The 18,624-nt window shown below is 36.8% G+C and overlaps 1 protein-coding gene across 1 annotated transcript in view; it reads left to right on the top strand.

The window, feature by feature from the left end:
- The window catches only part of THSD7A (thrombospondin type 1 domain containing 7A), a 254,351-nt gene that overhangs the window by 123,229 nt on the left and 112,498 nt on the right, over positions 1 to 18,624 (top strand). Inside the window, exon 4 of the mRNA XM_054514269.1 lies at positions 12,774 to 13,605. Within this exon, the coding sequence (XP_054370244.1) occupies positions 12,774 to 13,605 (832 nt within the window). The remainder of the gene's footprint in view (positions 1 to 12,773; positions 13,606 to 18,624) is intronic.

Here is an 18,624-nt window from a genome sequence, read left to right as displayed (position 1 = left end):
TTCTGGAATTGTGGCTGGCTTTCTAGAATAGCAGAAACCAAAGGATTATTTCCTTTCTCCCTCTCTTTACTTATTTGAATAGCGGTATAACTGCCATCTGCCTACTATGTTTTACTTTGTGCTAAATTCCCTGGAAGGATTTCTCTTTCCTGTAGAGCTTTTTTTAAAATCTCCACCAGAGTTCTGCCAGACCTGTTTTTAATAAAATTTCTTTTTTTTTTTTCTTTTAAAAATTAAATCTGAAAGAATTCCCTTGGTAAATATCTGATTACCACCTCATGGTACATATTATGTGAAATTTTACTTTAACAATGTCTGATGAAAATCTAAGGTTTGCAGGTTTCTTGAATGCTGAATGAGGATCTAACAGGAGAATAGTAGTGACAAAAAGTGGTACCAGAAGAGTAATCAATGACATTCCTCACTGCTAAATTCACTGCTTTAGCACAATTTTCAAAGAAGTAGCAGATTATTAGAAAAGAGAAAAATTAACTTCTTGCTTTTGCCTTTCTGGAGACAAACGTGCAGTTTGCCCTGACATTGTGTAGCTTTGCATGTGCAAAGTCTCCTAATACATTCTTTGCCTCTCACCTTCTTTTAACTGGGAGGTTTCCCAATATAGTAATCAAATAAATCCTTCCAAGTCTACAGAAGGTTTAAGATGATGCTAAAGAAAAACATTACCTGCCAAGAGAAAGAGCAAAAAATCTTTTAGCATCTGCTAAAAGATTCTGCTGTTACTTATAAAATAACCTTTGTGAAGTAACTCTAAAATTCAAAGGTAGTACTGGCAGTGGTAAGGAAAAAGTGGGTTTTATGCTAGGAGAAAAGACTAAAGCAAAGGTTAGGTGCTGTGTTTCTGTTTCTTTGATGGGTGAGAGGAATTTTAAGATATCTTCTAGATATTTCTGAGAGTATTCTTCTGGTGCAGTCCTTAAAATACATGTGTACATTTAATTTTTTTGTAACAGTGATTCATTGCATTTTAAATAGGACATCCGGGGTTCTTGTGATAGATCAGTGTGATAACATCAGCTCAAGTTCATGTATTTTTAAGTAGCAGTCCCTGCTGTGATTAATGGGGATTTCTGTTTAAAAGTCAATGTTATGATATAGTCTAAGGTCCTGAAATAACTGCCTGGACTAATCTTTCATATTACTTATTTTTAAAACAAAAATTGAGAAAATTACATACATAAAGGGGTTTTTTAGATATATTTCCAATATCACAAATAGACAAAATGGCTTATTTAGTACAATTTTACAACACATTTGCCAGATGGAAATAAGTGACTAAGTAATAGTCACTTTCTTGAACTAATTATTTCTCCCAATTATGTCTGAACAAAAATGATTGATTACAGGGCAGTCAGATGAAGACATTGCTTATTTTGCATACATTGCAGTGACAGGTGTCATATGGTCCTGATGAGATTTCTTCAAAACTAATGTAGATCTATTCTTCTCTGATATACAGTGGCACCTGTATTTTGAGCATATCCACAAGACTGAGTTGCCTTGCATTCACAGAGTTTTGAGTACCATGTCTGTATGATGAATGCACCACAGTTTTAAGGGAAAGTTGCCATTTTAAATGGAAAATGGGTTTCAAAGGAATTTGGCAAAATGCAGATGATAATGAATAATAAATGAACAGAGGAAATGCTAGGGAGAATGTATCTCAGCAAGACATAAAGTCTTAGTGCACTTCAGAAGAGTTATGACTGAATTGTAATTTCAGCCCAACAATGAGGCAATTTAAATAATGAAATATTTAAAGGTAAATAAAGATAATTATATACATTTGACCCTTTGCATATTTTTCTGTATATGCAATTTCATTAAGCTTTCTTTGCTCCAATGAATTAGAAGAAAGCCAAAAGGATGACAAGTCATTGCATTATTTAAGTGATATTCATTAAGTTCAGATCTGCTATTTTATTTCATTCCATTAGTGGCGAAGAATGCTATAAAGAATCCAGAGATATGAGAAACCTTCTTATTTGATCTTTGAAAATCTGTATTAACTCTCTTGTGGCCAAGGAGTCAGAGGGAAGACACAGATGAGAAGTATACATGCTGTGCTCTATGAATAAGATTTCTGTCAAGAGTAAGAAAAAGCATTAGTTTATCATCTGGGCTTCTTGCTTTTTTATTAAAACACACTGTTCCACACAACTGGGATTTAGAGCAAAACTCCAGGGAAAGATACTGAGTAAACTGTGTGCTTCCAGAGACAAAATGACAGAACTTGTAGTCTTACTGCTATTTACTTATTGCACACAGTTTTTCGTGAATACCTAAAATGGGCTTTAAAAATTCATTTTGTTGTCCTTGCCTTACACTGGAGAAGCTGAAGTGCAAGGTGACAGAAGTGGTGTACATAGATCATCCTGCAGGCTAGTAGCAGTGGGACTGAGAACCTAAATATTTTCATGACTTCATGCAGCTGAACTGTAGTGTTTTCTTATAACCAGCTTCTGGCTGCCTTGTCTGACATCATACCTTGCAGGAAGCCTGACCTTTTAAACAAGTCAGTGTGCAAAGATACTATGTTTAATTTCTGGTTTCTGGTTCCAGTAGCCTAGCTGAAAAGCTGTAGCCAGTTTCTGAAAAGCCGTATAAGTGAATTTCTCCATTTCTCAGTGGAGGAGGTTTTTGACTTGTTTGCCCTTGGCTAATGTGAGCAGAGCCTGGAATTAGGAACCACTGGGCTGGCACAAGCATGATGGCCTGTGCTGACGGGCGTACCCTGTGGTTGCAGCAGCCTCACAACTAGCACTTCTGGCCATCAGCACCACAGCAGGAGGCTATGATGAACAAGGGAAAGAAATCAAAGGGCAGAAAATGAAACAGAGGCAGAAAAATAAAAGCATTCACTTGGTCTTGATGAAAATTGAAACAGAAACACTCTTTTTTTTTAAGGCATCAGTCTGTGTGCACTAAAGAAAATGGCATTTAACAAACTGAAATGCAAAATTATTTATGATAGAAATTAAATCTGATTTAAAGTCTCTGTTAACTCTTCAGTATGACTAATTATCATTAGATTACATGAGGCTGCACAAAAATAAACTCTCCTAACATTACCAAGAAATTGGTGCTGCAACACCTGCTGATGCCCGAAGTGTCATGACAAGGACTAATAATGTGTTTACAATGGATTTAGTTGGGATTCATTCTGATGAAAAGCGGAGGACAAGCCACTATTAGTTAAATTAGTGCAAAAATCTGCATTTCCTCATATGGTTAGTAAGAACACTCATTGACAGTGAGATTTTCAGGTTATGTGAGTTGTTGTCTCAGCAGTGTTTCGGTTAAAATTTGCTTTCAGATTTGTGGATAAAATGAATATAAAATGCTTATAGGAAGAAAACAGTGAATCTTCGTTCAAAACCAAGGAGAAAACTTCATCTTAATCTATACAAATGAAATCCTTCTCTTTACTAGGCATTGGATTCTGAATTGGTTTTCTCAGTAACCTATCTCTTAAAATAAGATTCTGACAGAGACGGAGCTGTAAAAGTCTACAGGGACACAGATAAGAATAATTCATGGTGATGTTTTTTTGTTACACATATTATTATAGGGCTTTGATTGTAAAATGATAATATTTGCTCATGATTACAGTCTGAATAATAGTTGGGAGTAACTGCTGATTTCATGGATTTACTTGCAATTGGCCCTGCTGTTCATGGGATTGGTTTTTGTTTCATTTTTCTTTGCCCACTGTATATGAAAAAAATAGGTTCATTCCATTTGCTTTCTATCATTAAATTTCTGGTACATTTTTATCATTACATTCTGGTAGCATGGAAAAAAGAGCAGTAAATTTAGGAGTTTCTAATATGAGTTCTAAAACTGATCTTAGAAGGTGGTGGAACACATGGATTTTCTTTATCTGATGTCCGTGTATAAGTATTATTTATATGAGAAAGTTTGTACCAACATGTCTGCTGTGGTGTGTGAGCTGGAATTGATGGGAAGCTGGGAGGGTACCAGGGAAGACATCAATCATATTTGCCCACCATATTTCTGTACCTTCTCCAAGCTCCAGTTCTTTGTTGCTGGGGTAGGTAGGCCTTTGGCCTGACTCGGTGCAGCTGCCTCACAGGGGAGAGGCAGAGCAGCTTTCAACAGTGGATGATCAGAAGAAAACCAAAACAGAAGTGTGGCAGAGATACAAGCAAAGGTTAATAAAACCTTTCATCCATCTTACAAAGCCTGCAGGAGTGTTTGCTATGTATGAGAATCATCATTTTCTCAGAAGAGTGTTACCTGCTTTTCAGCCACCAGTGTGCCTAGAGAGGCAACGTAAGGAGAGCAATGTGAGGAATATCTTAGGATGATTTAACACCACCTCTAATGAAACTAAGAAACATTCATGAACCAGCTTTATATGTAAACAGACTGTTGGCTAGAAGAAACTCTATTCAATATCAGAAGTATTTATTCCAACATGACTAGAAGCTCAAAGCAATGTAATTGCTTTGTAGAACATAGAAGCTCTGTTTTTCTTTAAACCATGCGGCTTCAATTAAATATTCCTTTTGTGTGTTCATTTAATATTCATTTTGTCTGCTACTGCTATACTATGTAAAGGGAAAATGAACAGTGAGAGGAATTTGTGCTAAAGAAATTTGGAGGAAGAACTGTTTTAAAACTAAATAATGTTTTGGGAATTAGCTTAAGTTTTTAATAAGCCTGAAGGAGAGGATTTCTTTCCAGGTGATAACAACAGCACAAAGCCAGAAATGTTCTGCACAGTGAGCTGTCTACCTTTCATGTTTGTTTATGTACCAGTATATACTTCAGAAAAACATGTTGCACTAGTCCTGCAAGCTGAAGGCTCTTGATAGCTTCGGTGCAGATAGCAATTTCCAGCGTGTTCCACCACTGTACAGTCAAATTACTTTGGGCAGAAATGTATTATGAAAAGTGTGGATCCTGATGCAGTTTATTTTAAAAATTGAATGTGTATTGCCAGAGCAACAAAATAAATATTAAACAGTGACAAATATAAGAAGGTGGTTGAGGGTTTTTTAATATAAGTATTGAATTAGGTTCTCAGCCCTGGCTGAGAAGGGCAGATGAAGAACTAGCATGATATTAAAAAGAGGAGAAAATTCTTGAGAATATTTAATTTCTTTATGTTTGTTTTCCTTTCCATTTTTTGTGCTGTAGAAATAGATACTTTTTAGCCTCTCTGTGTTTATAACAAATGGAAAATAGAGTCAATGTCTATTATAGTTGTCACAATATTAAAGCACAGAAAAAAACACAGAGCAGCCAAATAACCTCTCTACCAAGTGAAATGTGGTGGTAAAACTGCCATGAATTACAGAACAAGAAACCACACCAACACTGGGAAATCATGTTGCATTCAACATTTTTGTTAGGGAATATACAACCTTGTCTTAGACTCACCAATTTTCTGATGTACAAAATTTAATTTCCTCTTTGCTGGAGGAAAATAAATATTTGGTTCTAGTAATTGTGAGGTTCTAATGTGACAGTGCTGTTAGGGAAACACTGAATAACTATTACGCCTTTAGTGATGTTGATGTCAGAATTTAAAATGTTATGGTTACTCCTATGTTTGTATCATGTGTGTTACATTCATGATTTTTAGAGAAGTTGGAAAACAGATGGATAATGTTAGTTACCATACAGTGAATAGTACTGGGAACATGTGTGAATGTATTTTCCAATGGATATTAATAGAGGAAAACAAAAATAAAAGGGCCCACGTTTTATTAAGTGCTTTAATAATTATATGCACACCTAGAAAGATAACTAAGAGGCTGATTTTGATATGCTTGAATTTGCTTTTATTCCACTGTTTGAAGTACTCTGGAAAGCTGGGAAAATAATGTGCAATTTATAAATTAGTTTCATTTGCATTACATTTTAGTGGTCATTTTTAATATTTCATTGTTAATTTGAGAAATTTCAAAAACTTCTTCTTAAGATTTTGAAATTCTTTGAATTGCACTGAGGTTTACGCTCTTCGTTATGCTATTAGAAAATAAAAAAATTGATCTAAGAGTTAAATAATTTATAGGCATATTTGATACTTCATTATATTCCTCTGAATCACAGGTGTTATGTTTTATTACATTAAGAATCCTTTCTGGTTTTATTTCTCTTCTACATTCTAAATCCCTTTTCTTTGATGCAGACACTGCCTTGCATGTTCTTTTCAACCTCTGAAAGAGGAGCCAAGAAAGACAAAAGCATTAAATAGAAACGGCAGTCAAGGTGATCCATAGCACTCCTGGAGGGGAAAATTTGCTGGCAAACAGAGCAGGCAGCAAGTCATACAGCACCCAGGGAGTCCTGCCATGGCTGGGAAAGATGCAAAAGAAAGGTTTTGTCTATCAGTGCTCTTCTACTGTGCTGGCACTCCCAGTAGTATAAATTATAGAATCTGTCTGTCCAAATGCGGCCAGCATGTGGTGTTGGCAGCATGACAGACTCTGTATTAAAAAAGAAAAGAATAAAAAAAAAGAAGCTACCGGTAATTGATCTAGAATTACAGCATTTTGCTGTATTACCTTTTGCCAGTGTGACAGGCAGTGTCTCTGTATCAGTGAGTTTGTTCCCTGTTTAGACTTCTGCAATTAGCTACTGCCTGTGATATAAATACTTTGTTGCAGCAGTGGTTGTTTTTCCTTTGTGTAAAGCAAATATAAATAATACAGGCATACTGTACCAAGTTACAGATGTGCTTATTATATTTTAATTCAGCCAAGCAGATCTGCAAGTGATTTTGGCAAAGCTCTGAAGCTGCTGTATTCTTAGTGACCTGCTGTTCACCCAGCTCTTTGACCAGCTCCACTATCAGGAGCTGCAGTTTGCATTCATTGTCATTTTCTGAGTCCTTCAAATACTTCTTGATCTGTGTCTTTTTGACCTCTCTTGAGATTTACTGCTTAGGATTGAACTCTATCTTGTAATACTTGTGTTCTTCTGACTCAGCCCTGTATCACCCAGTTAACCTTTTTTGCCCTCTTCAGAACCTTTTCATGATACAAAGAAATTTGAGGTCTCCAATATTAGGTAAGGTTAGCTTGTTTCTGAACTTAGAAAAAGTAGATTTTTGCTAATCAGTCTCTCAATAGTCCCATTAAATACAATCCTCTCAAAATACTGAAAACTAAGCTGCTCATTGTCTCATTCAGTCTGAGTCTTTCTCCCTGGCATTAAACTGTTAATGCTACTTACAGGCACCAAACCAGTAACACAAAATGGGTCAAAACCAATTCTCACAGAAAGTACAGCAAAATTCAGTTCAAATCAGTGCAACCCTCATTTGTTAAAAATGCAAGTAATGTCTTGGTCAATGCTTTAAGATGTGTTTGGAGTTTCATGTTTGAAGATAGTTGGGGGATTATTTTGTCTTTCTTTGTATTTGTATGAGGAGAAGAGCTCAAGGGATTTTCACGTAGCCTTATTTGTCCTGGATCAGAGTACAAAGTAAGTTCTTTTAAAACAGAGATAATTTTAATACCTGAAACAGTATTAAAATTTACTATATTAAATATACTATAATAAATACAATGATAGCTTACTTTGTTCTCAGCTGCAAAACTGTCAGTGCTTTAGTGGGGGTTTAGTTTTCAGTTTTTGAGTCCATTGTGATCAGTCCCTGAAATTTCAGAAAAAACTTGCATGAATGGTTAATTCACTTATGTTCCTGCTCTCTAAAAAAATTAATCTTAATCCTTCAGAAGCTTAGAGGGAATCTTAATATTGTATTTTACAGTAATCTCTTTAGAAGACAAAGTATTACAAATGACATTTTAAACTCGATAAGACTTCAGTTGCAACTCCCAGAACAAAAAGAAGCAAGCTTCCTATTTATTTCTGTATCTGCCAGTTGTGAAACACTGATTAAATAAAGAGTGGATAAATGATAGTATTTTCATGAAACAAGTTCAGCTCACTACAGGCAAAGTATGATTCGTTCATCTATGTTTAGAACAAATCCAAAGAGAAGCTATTTTGCATTCACAGCAGCAGCCTTTTTTCCCCAGTGTGAAATGGTTTGAGTGCATGTGCATCCCATTGGCAAGGTGGGTCTGGATCAGCACACAGCAGGGACAGCAGCGTGTCTGTGTGAAGACTGCTTCACTGGGAAAGAGAGAACCTAAAGAATATTTGTAAAGACCAAATTAAAATATTCTATGATGCCTTGATTAGGCTTGACAGGTTTCCTAAAGACATTTCTTGTTGTTACTAGTGCTTAACATCAGCTGAAGATTTGTGAAAGGGCAGCCACCCCCCACCTCTTGCAGCCCCTAAGTAAGGTGGGTGAGACTCTGCACTGTGTTCTGCTGAACTCTTTCATTCTGAGTTGCATATGTATGCTACTTTAGTTTCTGTGAAATGAATTTTATCCCATAATTTCATATTTCCAAGCACAGTGGTAAATGTACTACCCATAATAATGATACAATATAAAAAGCATAGCACGGGTAACCTCTGTGGGATTTTCTCATACTTCTGAGAATCATTCAAAACATACAAGTGGATTAGCAATACTTTGGGATTCATGTCTTTGATTTTTTGGAAAAGTCACAAAGCCCCTTTACTCAGTTCAGAGACATTTATTTTCCTGTTTTCCTGTGATTAATTTCAAAAGACAACCATGCCTCACCTTGGAGCTTGCAATGTTTTGGGGGCCACTTAAGTTAGAAGTGAATTATTTTAGGCTCTTGATAATTGGGAGAGAGATGGGTAGTTGTAAGGAAAATTGGAGAGAAACCTTTCCCTCTCTTTTTGTGACTTTCACATACAAATGCATAGCAACAACATTCCTCAGCAAGTGCTTGAGGTTGGCTATAGTGACTTTTGAGTATAGGGAAATGTGAGTAACTTAACTGAAGACTTCCAGGGGCCCAACTGAAAAATAACAGGAGTATTTGTTAATGTGGATGGCATAAATTGTTTTCAAAAGAAAAAGAATTTGGTATTTTTCATGATAATTTTGGTCAAAGCAAGTTTCTATTAATATAGCTAGAAATACATGGAATTATAATATTTTATTCTTTAAAAACTAAAGAAAGAATTGAAATATCAATTCTCTTTCATCCTAAATAAAATGAATTAATTAAGCTGTTGAAATTGCTTGGATATTCATAGGTGTTTTGAAATTAATTAATTGGAAATTAGCTTGATACTCTTGTTCTTAATGACTGCTGAGTGTGGAAGTGTTAGGGTTGAGGTCTTTTGTCTTTATGTTTTTATTTTTCTATATATTCCATAATCTCAAAGGGAAATGTAGCTGGTCATGAAGAATGGTACCATTTGTTTTTTTTGTTGTTCCTGTACATATTAGAGCATGCATTAAAAACCAAATATTCATCCTTGATTCTATCCCATAGACATAAAAAGAAAGGTTTTTAGGTTTGTGATTTAAGGTTTTCAGACTAAAAGAAACACAAACAAGCAGTTGATTAGAGCATGGTGCTGATAACACCAAGGCTGTGGGCTTGATCCCCAGATAGACCATTCACAGAAGAGTAGGACTTGATGATCCTTGTGGGTCCCTTCCAACTAAGACTATCCTGGGATCCTGAGCATAGGAAAGAGAAACCATTTGAGTGAGAGGAGGGTGTGGAGGGAGTACATGGCCAGGACTGCGGGGCCAGAGGCAATTCTGGAGGCCAGACAGCACAGGACAGTTTCCTGACATTTAAAATCAGGGAAGACTTAGAGGGCAGGGAAGAGGCTTAGATGGCAGGGAAGAATTATGTATTTGTGTTTTGTTTTGGTTCCTGCTTTTTCTTTAAGACCTGCCCCAAATTTTAACTTTCTGCACAAATGAAATTTGGTTTGGTCAAGTGTGGAAGCACTTTAGTTTTTTGAGGAAGCCTCAAAGCTGTGGTTCCCTTTTAGACCCTGTCATAGTCATATAAAGAAGTGTGGAGTAGACTGAAAATTTAAGCTTTTTTTTACTTGCAGTCTTTTTCTCTAAGCAGGTTATTTTGTCTTTAAACTTAAAAATTAGCCTAATGTAGATTAGAGGGAGGATCAGATACATCACTAAGAGCTCTGTGTTGATATGCACATGAACATAGAATTACTGAGCAGCAGTCTGCTCAAAGGGTTTCATAAATGTGGTTTGTTGGTACTCACCTGTAATGATTTAATAAAATGTTTTACTATTTCACAAGATGAGCAAAATAAGGCAATTTTCTACATGAGTCTATCTGTGCATCTCATCATTGTTTTGTATTCTGTTCTAAAACCAACATATTTATAATCTAGTGAAAGAACATATTTTTTTTTGTCCAGTTAGCACAGTCACATAACAGAGTTTTTGTTCATATTTACATTTCCAAAGGCAGTATTTATTGCATCAAGACTGAGATTCTTACAATTTTCAATAGTGTAAACCTGCCTTACAATTGGATTGAAGATGTTTTGGTGATTTTTGCAAAAACAAGCATGTTCATGTTTTTTAGGTACAATGTGACTTTTTTGACTATTGATGAATGGAGATGTGATAGAGTCCTAAGTGGGCGAATTTTTCATCTGAGGTACAGTAACAACCTGATCTTTAGAAAGAGGGACTTTCTCACTGAACACACAAACCCTATGCAAGGTGTAATGACACGGTAAGGTAGAAATTCTTAGTTTGCAAGATGAGCAATTTATTTCAATCACGAGTGTTTTTGTATCTTGTTCTAATTGAAGATTTTCTGCAGTCTTTATTTTTTAAAAAATGGCAAAGTGTTCAAAGTGGTGTTTTGAGGAAATGGCATCTCTAAACTCAGTGTAAATACACCCAAATTAAATGCAGCAATATTATGTAATTTGTGGAAGGCTGGTGAGATAAAGTAGTGCAGTCTTGCTGAAATGGAAATTGAAATGTGTTTATATTTAATATGCATTAATTTTTCTGGATAGCTAGATAGATCTTGGTAACTATAATTCAAACTTAATTTGCAAAAAAATGTGGGAGGTTTTCCATGGGCTGAATCTGCCAGCTGCTATGGCTATTTTCAGCTGGCTAGTGCTCATTCTCAGGGTTTTAGAACTACAAGTGAACTGTTCAGCCACAGTGTTCACTTAAAAAAGGGATAATGAGAAGCAGAGGCTAAGTGTATAGCCTATCATCAGCCCATTCCCAAACTAGTACTGAAGTTAATGTTGGATGAAGAGATGAAAATTGTGTGGAAAGCAATGAGAGTTTTGAAGCTCATGGGAATCAGTAATAAGATGTGGCCACATATTCCTTCCAGTCATTCAACAAGAAGATGTTGTAAATAATTTGTATCTGCCATAGTTCATTTCACTTATTCCTGTGCAGTACCAAAATTATGCTGTTAACCTGCTTTGAAAATAGTAAAGGCTCAGCCTGGCTTCTTCAACAGCTTTACTCACAGAAATAGTCTTGTACTGGGGTCATTCAGGTGAATGAGGATTGTGTGGCTTGGCCCTAATTTCTTCATAGGACAGAGACTTCCTCAGTCAGACAAAATGTCTTCTGTGTGATCAAGTGTCTGCAGATAGACAAGTTTTCTTAGATAAATAGTTGCAGGTTTTTTTTCTGAATTGCTTATTCTTTTGCTCTTATGTGGTAAGTCAATTTACAGTGTGTATGAGGGGAGATCTTAAAAAACCTTTAAATATGTAGGATTTTTTAACCTCTGGCTTGTAAATTTCATCTTGAACTGGGTGAATATTTCAATTTTTAATAACGGAAAAACTACATAATCTTTCAAGGATATAGCCTTTTATTTATTTTTGTTGACATTTCTTATAACAACATGTTGCATGTCAAATATTTACCCTTAGACCTTGGAGATTTCAGAAAATGGTAGGAACAAGTTAGGTGTAAATTACTCCTGGGGACATTCCAATTGGGCACAAGAGGAAGCTCTTACAATGAGAACAATCAGAAGTTGGAATATTCTCCCCAAGGAAGTGATAGATTCCTCAACATTGGACACTGTTAAGTTACAGTTGGGCAGGGTGCTGAGCCATCTTGTCCAGACTGTGCTTTTGCAGAGAAAGTTTGGACCAGATGATCCTTGAGATCCCTTCCAACCCTGTATTTTATGATTCTGTGATTCAATAGCTTCTGTTATTTGGAGAGTTACCAGCTGGTATGTCTCTGTCTTCAAGAACTTATTCTATTCTCTAATATCACAGATTTTGTGGAACTAACATTTTTTAACTGGATTTTAATTTTTATTTTAGTTGTAATAAAGGAAAGACTAGAAGTGGCCTACTTGGAATCACCGTTTTTCAAAATGTATTCTGTAGTTGTTCTCATTTTTGCACGCGATATGGAAGGAAGATTGGCATCAAGGTATAAAGTGTAGTGCAGTAGAAATGTAAGAAAAAAAGTAAACAGTCCAGGAAAAGTTATTCAAGTGAATGAGAGAGATCCAATTCATGCCTTCAAGGGAAGAGCTTTGGCTCCTACCTTGGCAGCAAAAACTAAGTTGTGAATGTGATTTCTTAGTTCATGGTTCTCTAGTGTGATTACTTCATGTGTATGTTCAGGAATTATTCAATATTAAATATTCAGTTAGTCTGGGATAAAAAGTGAAATGTATCTCTAATCATAAAAAGATGAAGAGAATGAAGATGTAGAGTATGTTGATGTAGAGTAATCCCATGCTTGCATTCTCAAAGTTTGAGTTTCTCCAAGGATGAAATTCTTAGACATACAGGCAATACTGAGAGCTTGCTTTTGCAATATGGTAGAGAAATAACTTGAGTGAGCAATGTTAGCATCTTCTCTTGTTTTCCAGGTCCGTGGGGGAGATGCATGGGAGATGAGTGCGGCCCAGGAGGCATCCAGACGCGAGCGGTGTGGTGTGCCCATGTGGAGGGCTGGACCACGCTGCCCACGAACTGCAAGCAGCCCGAGCGGCCGGACAACCAGCAGAGCTGTTTCCGTGTCTGTGACTGGCACAAGGAGCTGTACGACTGGCAGATCGGCGGCTGGAACCAGTGCCGGCCCGTCCTCTCCCGCAGCCACGAGAAGCCCCTGGAGTGCCTCAGAGGGGAGGAAGGGATCCAGACAAGGGACATCACCTGCATACAGAAGTCCAACGGGGTTCCAGCTGAGGATGTCATCTGCGAGTACTTTGAGCCGAAGCCGCGGCAGGAGCAGGCGTGCCTCATCCCGTGCCGGCAGGACTGCATCGTGGCCGAGTTCTCGCCCTGGTCTGAGTGCTCCAAGACCTGCGGCAATGGGCTCCAGCATCGCACTCGGCACGTGGTGGCTCCGCCGCAGTTCGGCGGGTCAGCTTGCCCCAACCTCACGGAATTCCAGATGTGCCGGTCCAGCCCGTGCACTGTTGAAGAAAGCCTGTACAGCCTGAACGTGGGACCATGGAGCGCATGCACGGTGCCCCATTCCAGACAAATAAGGCAAGCGAGGAAACGAGGGAAGAACAAAGACAAGGAAAAGGACAGAGAAAAGGCAGTTCGAGATCCCGAGGCTCGCGAGTTAATTAAGAAGAAGAGGAATCGTAACAGACAGAATAGACAGGAGAACAAATACTGGGACATACAAATTGGGTACCAAACAAGGCAGGTCACGTGTACTCACAAAAATGGGAAAACCGCTGCTCTGAGGTAATCACTATTTGTGTTTGCATACTTTAATTTTTATCTGGTTAAAGTAAAACATGCATAAGGGGATTCTTTTGCATAAACCCAAATCTCAAAATGAAGTTCACGCTATTTCCGCTTCTACATCCATCATCAAGCTGAAGTATTTTCTGTGATGTGAAACATGCAAACTGTGCTGGTGATCATACTAAGCATCACATACATGTGCCCTGTTAAGCTGTGCTAGTCCCTAGCCTCTGTTTTCTTAACTAGATTTCCCCCAAATGCTTGAAGATACATGTCAAATGTCTGCTTTGTTTCTGAGGATTCAGGCAGGTGTCTGATCTCTAACAAGTCACGCATTTTTGTAATAGGTGATGTAGAGGATGGGCACAAAGACTAACAGGAAACTGGACTGAGTCAGACTTACAGTAAAAGTATAAAACAAGAGAGAAGGATGCATGAGAAAGCAGCAGCTACTCATTCCAGTGTATTTTTTAATATAGATGAGCATGAAATATTGTTTGTCCCTCTTGATTCCTGTGGCAAAATTTCTGAAAGGGAGACTGTAAAACCTCTTTGTTTGTTCCATGTACTTCCTCTATTTCTTTCTCATCTGTACCTTTATGCTGTCTGCCCTGGTTTTTTTCTGATATTTATTTTTATATCTTGATTTATTACTTTACTTTTCAAGAGTTCTGTCAATCACTGATGTTTTGAAAATTCTTTCCACAGGCTTCTGGATGCATGTCTAAAATTGTATTACCTTTGATTTGTTTTTTCTGGCATTATCTTGCTAGCTCATGTATTTCTTTCCTATCCCCCAGAATGTTTTTATTTAACTCAAAAAATCTTCTTTCAGTCTAGTCTTCCTTTCTTTGATGTGATTCTATTTCCTGCCCTCTCATTCAATGCCTGATTAATCAATTTTACTTCAACTGTGAAATGACTAGGATATCTTGCTGAATGAGGCTGACAGTCATTGCTGCTATGTTAGTGTTTAGGAACTTCTTTCAAGGTATCTTACTTTTGAGTTTTTGTTGTGCCATTTAAACATTCTATCACAGAACATGTAATTGCTTCCATCTTTTCAATTAGAAACCAGTAATATATATTTTTTTCAAGTGTAGAAAACTTTTTTTTTGAGTACAATTCCTTTCAAGAGATGGTCCAGCAGTGAAACAGAAAAATGATGAGTTCCCTGGTTTCAGGAAAGAACTGGAAGGCTTGGGTTTTTTAGTTGAAGGAGGGACATATGGGTGAAGATGTGAGTGAAATGCCTATAAGTATGTAACAAGCCATCACAAGGAAGAATGGAACAATCTATTCTCTATATTATGGATATATTGGAAAAACAATAATGGGAAAATCACAGCAGTGCTGAATGAGGCTGGGCTTCTCAATACTGGGAATAGTGAGACTCTGGAGAAAATTACTTGGGCCATGTGTGGCACCTCCATTTTCAAAGGTTTATAAGCAAAGGCTAGAAAAATGCATGTGTCAGTGATGACACACCTGGAGTAGATCTTGACTAGGGAAGAGGGACTGACTGCATAGTCTTTTTGCAGTCTCTTCTAGGTCTGGTTTTCTTTAGTTCTTTAAGATTTTGATCCACACTTTGATGAAGGTCTTCACAAGAAATCTTAAAATCAGCATCTCAGGCAGTCCCAGGTGTTGGCTGCAGCACAATCTCATTGCTGGTAAAGAAAAAATTGCCTTTACTCCTTCCTTTTCCAGCCTCACATCATGCAGCCCTCACTGCACCTAGCCCAGGAACATCATTACCCTTTAAATACAAGGAATAATTTATTATACATCAGTTGCTATCAGATAGCAGCCAGGCACTCTTTTTGAAAGTCCCTAAGTTTTTGAAAGGTTAAGAAAATTATTGAGTAAAAAAAAGGGAGGAATGATACAGTCATGCCAAAGCTCTGATAAATGGTAAAAGAAAGTAAAAGTATAGTTAGAAGTCAGTGGCATACTTTACTCATCATCTTTACACTCACTCTTGAATTCACTTAGATCACCAGCACTGTCTTAAGTTCAGATACCACAGTGTCTTGTGCAATTTCAGGCTGGTGCAGGGAAGTGAATGAAACCCTCTTGCCTAAGGCAGTGAAACAATTGATAATACAAAGTAGGATCAATTCTTCAAAGAGGTCAAAATTAAACAAATGATGCAGTGGGCATTTTTATATCTAATGGAAAAAATTATGTTTTAATTGTACAAAGGATTTTTATTAGTCTTCACATCAATTTTTTTTCCAGTTACATAGTATAAAAAAGAAAACTTGGTGAAATGACTCATGTGAGAAATTCTGGTGCTGGTAACATAGCTTTTAGACACCAATGTATATCAGCTGTATATCCATTTGCATCATTTATGCTGAACCCTTCACTAAGCAATCAAATGCTTTATTCTTTGACTGCCATTCCAGAATCTGAAACAATAGAATTATTTTTCTGCCCAGGGTGTCAATGCAGCCAGCTCAAATGATTTTATAATCTCCATCACATAGTAACTGTGTTACTAAATAATATAGACAAGTAAGGTGACTGCAAAACCTGCCGTTCTCATGTGAAATGCTTTTCAGCTTAAGTAGTGCATTTTCAGTGAGTTTTGACTTTAGCAATCAGAAACAATCAGCCCCCTGGCAGCATGACTGAAAGAAGAATAAAAACCCTCAGGCAAGTAATATTTTTTGCAGAGATAGCAAAATTGATATATTATGAAAAGGGTTTTAAAAAAGAACAACTTTCACAAGGGTGCTACAGAGAAAATGGTTCTGTAACGCTGTCAGCAAAACCTTGAAAAGGCAAAATTCTCTTGACATATCAGCACACCAGGCGTGGTAAAGAGAAGTGAAACAAGAAAATCAAAGTTTAATTTATATACTCTATTGCTGAGTGAAGAATAGATAGTCTCCCGTGAAGGATGAAATATTGGATTTTTTATTGGCCATTCTGCAATAATGTATGTGTTACACAGACTGTGTTTGCTTCATGTTCACCTTAGTCTGAAATTTTGGTCCACTGAAAATATTTGAAAAATAGAAATGTTGAAGGAAAAAACAAATTCAGTAATTAAAAGTGGCTTATAAAATGACTTTTCTTTGGATAGCTAACAAAATCTGGACAGCACTGCTGTTAATGTAGAGGACAAAACTTGATTGTCTGAAATGTTTCCTCTTTGATGAAATTGGGGTTTACTAAAGAGAGCTGGCAATGTAGAGAAACATAAATTGTATGAAGAAGCTGATTTTGACTTGCAAACCTGTTTGTCCTATTACAAGTTATGATGATTATGCCTCATGTTAAGCCTATAATTTTCTGTTGTAATATGGACTCTGTTCCTGTTGTGTCTCAAACATTTAGTCATAATTTTCTTTGTGAGCAGACTTTTGTGGGACAGTTTAGCAAAAATGGTTGGCTGGTTTGTACAAATTGTACAAGTCTAAGAAAAGCTTTTTTTTTTTTTTAACTGTTTTTAATTCATACAGCCTTTTTACTGAAATGCTTTCTTGGGACCCCACTAGATTGGGAAATTTTGAAGGACTTGAGCACAGTCATTTATAACTGTAAGAATATGGAACAGAACTAGAGTATCTTTTTGAACTGTATGCTTCTGTGCTTCAGCAAAGATTTTGAAATCCAGTGACAAAGCACATCATGTTCCCCTGAAGCAGCTGCTCCATACGTGTGGGGACAGCCTGTCACTGCTAAGAGTCGCTTAACTCAAATGGCTGGAAAGGGGGCTGTAGTTAAAGCAGTTCTTCAAGGATATAGCTGCCTCTTAAAAAAAAATCCCAGGAATTTCTGCACTATTTCCTTTATTTTTCTATATCATTTGGATAAGGCTTGTTATCTTGCTTAGTCTGGGACCAAAAAATTTCTGAATGGGGGAAGAATGGAGGAGACCACGTAGGAAACCATCCCCACCAGCTCTGGTTGCAGTCCCCATAAATGGTTAATACTCTCTTGGCAGCACCACTGTGGAGGAGACCTGTATGTGAAGATGAACTTTATTGGTGACCTAAATGACCTGAAGTAAGAATTCAAGAAAAAACAGTAGAATTTTATGAATATTCAGAGCTTTTATTTCTTTGTTAGAATATAACCATATGCAATTACACTCGTGGAACAAAATGAAGGGGCAGAAAAGAATCCAAATTTAAGAAATTCCAACCAATAATTTAGCAGACTGTCTTAGCCTTAATGCATTTGATCACATGATCATCTTTGATTTGTTTCATCTCTGTTCATCTGAGAAAGTAATTATTTTTCAATTATTTTCATCTTCTTCACTGATTCTGTGCATTCATTAAATATCTAGAAAACTATATCCACATCTTGTAACAAATTTAACTGTTTTGGAAGTTTTCATAATAATCTCATTGCAGTGCTTTACTAAATTTCAAGTTTTGGAGAGTTTGAGCTTCTATTTATTCCAATGCTATAGTTGAGACATGAGAGATGACAGTAGGACCAAAATTATTGGATTGTCTTGCTGATGTTTGGCATATGTAATGCTTAATTTTTCATCTTACTTCACAAAGATGTGTATCTGTTTAAAGCAGAGTCACAATATTCACTGATGGCCACAGGTGCTAAGCTGAGTAGCCAGAAACGAAGGAATTTGGGAATGGCCAATTGAGTATTTAGACTGATGAGTGAATAATATTCAAGATATTGTCAGGAAAATCAAGGAGAGAGAATCTCCTCCTCTAGAATGGCATTTCAGCTTTGTTTTCTTTTCCAGGTCCTTAAACCTCTTAACCCAATGCTCCCATTCCAAATCATAAAATAAATGTCTGTGTTCACTTTATGGACTTTCACTCCTATAAATTATAAACTGTGTGAAGGAGGAAAATAAAAAACCAAGCCAAACCATCACAAGCCTGTTGCTTTATTTATGCCATTGATTTGGAAAGCAGACAAGTCACCCAGAGGAATATGCTGTCAGCAAACAGAGAAAAGATTCAGACACACAATACAGCAGCACAGTTGGTTGGACCCTGTAATGTATCTCTTGCTTAAAAAAAA

Source organism: Molothrus ater, chromosome 1 (genome assembly GCF_012460135.2).
Source record: "Molothrus ater isolate BHLD 08-10-18 breed brown headed cowbird chromosome 1, BPBGC_Mater_1.1, whole genome shotgun sequence".
Classification (NCBI taxonomy): domain Eukaryota; kingdom Metazoa; phylum Chordata; class Aves; order Passeriformes; family Icteridae; genus Molothrus; species Molothrus ater.
The sequence above is the reverse complement of the archived record's forward strand: the minus strand, read 5'-3'. Positions and strand labels throughout refer to the sequence as shown.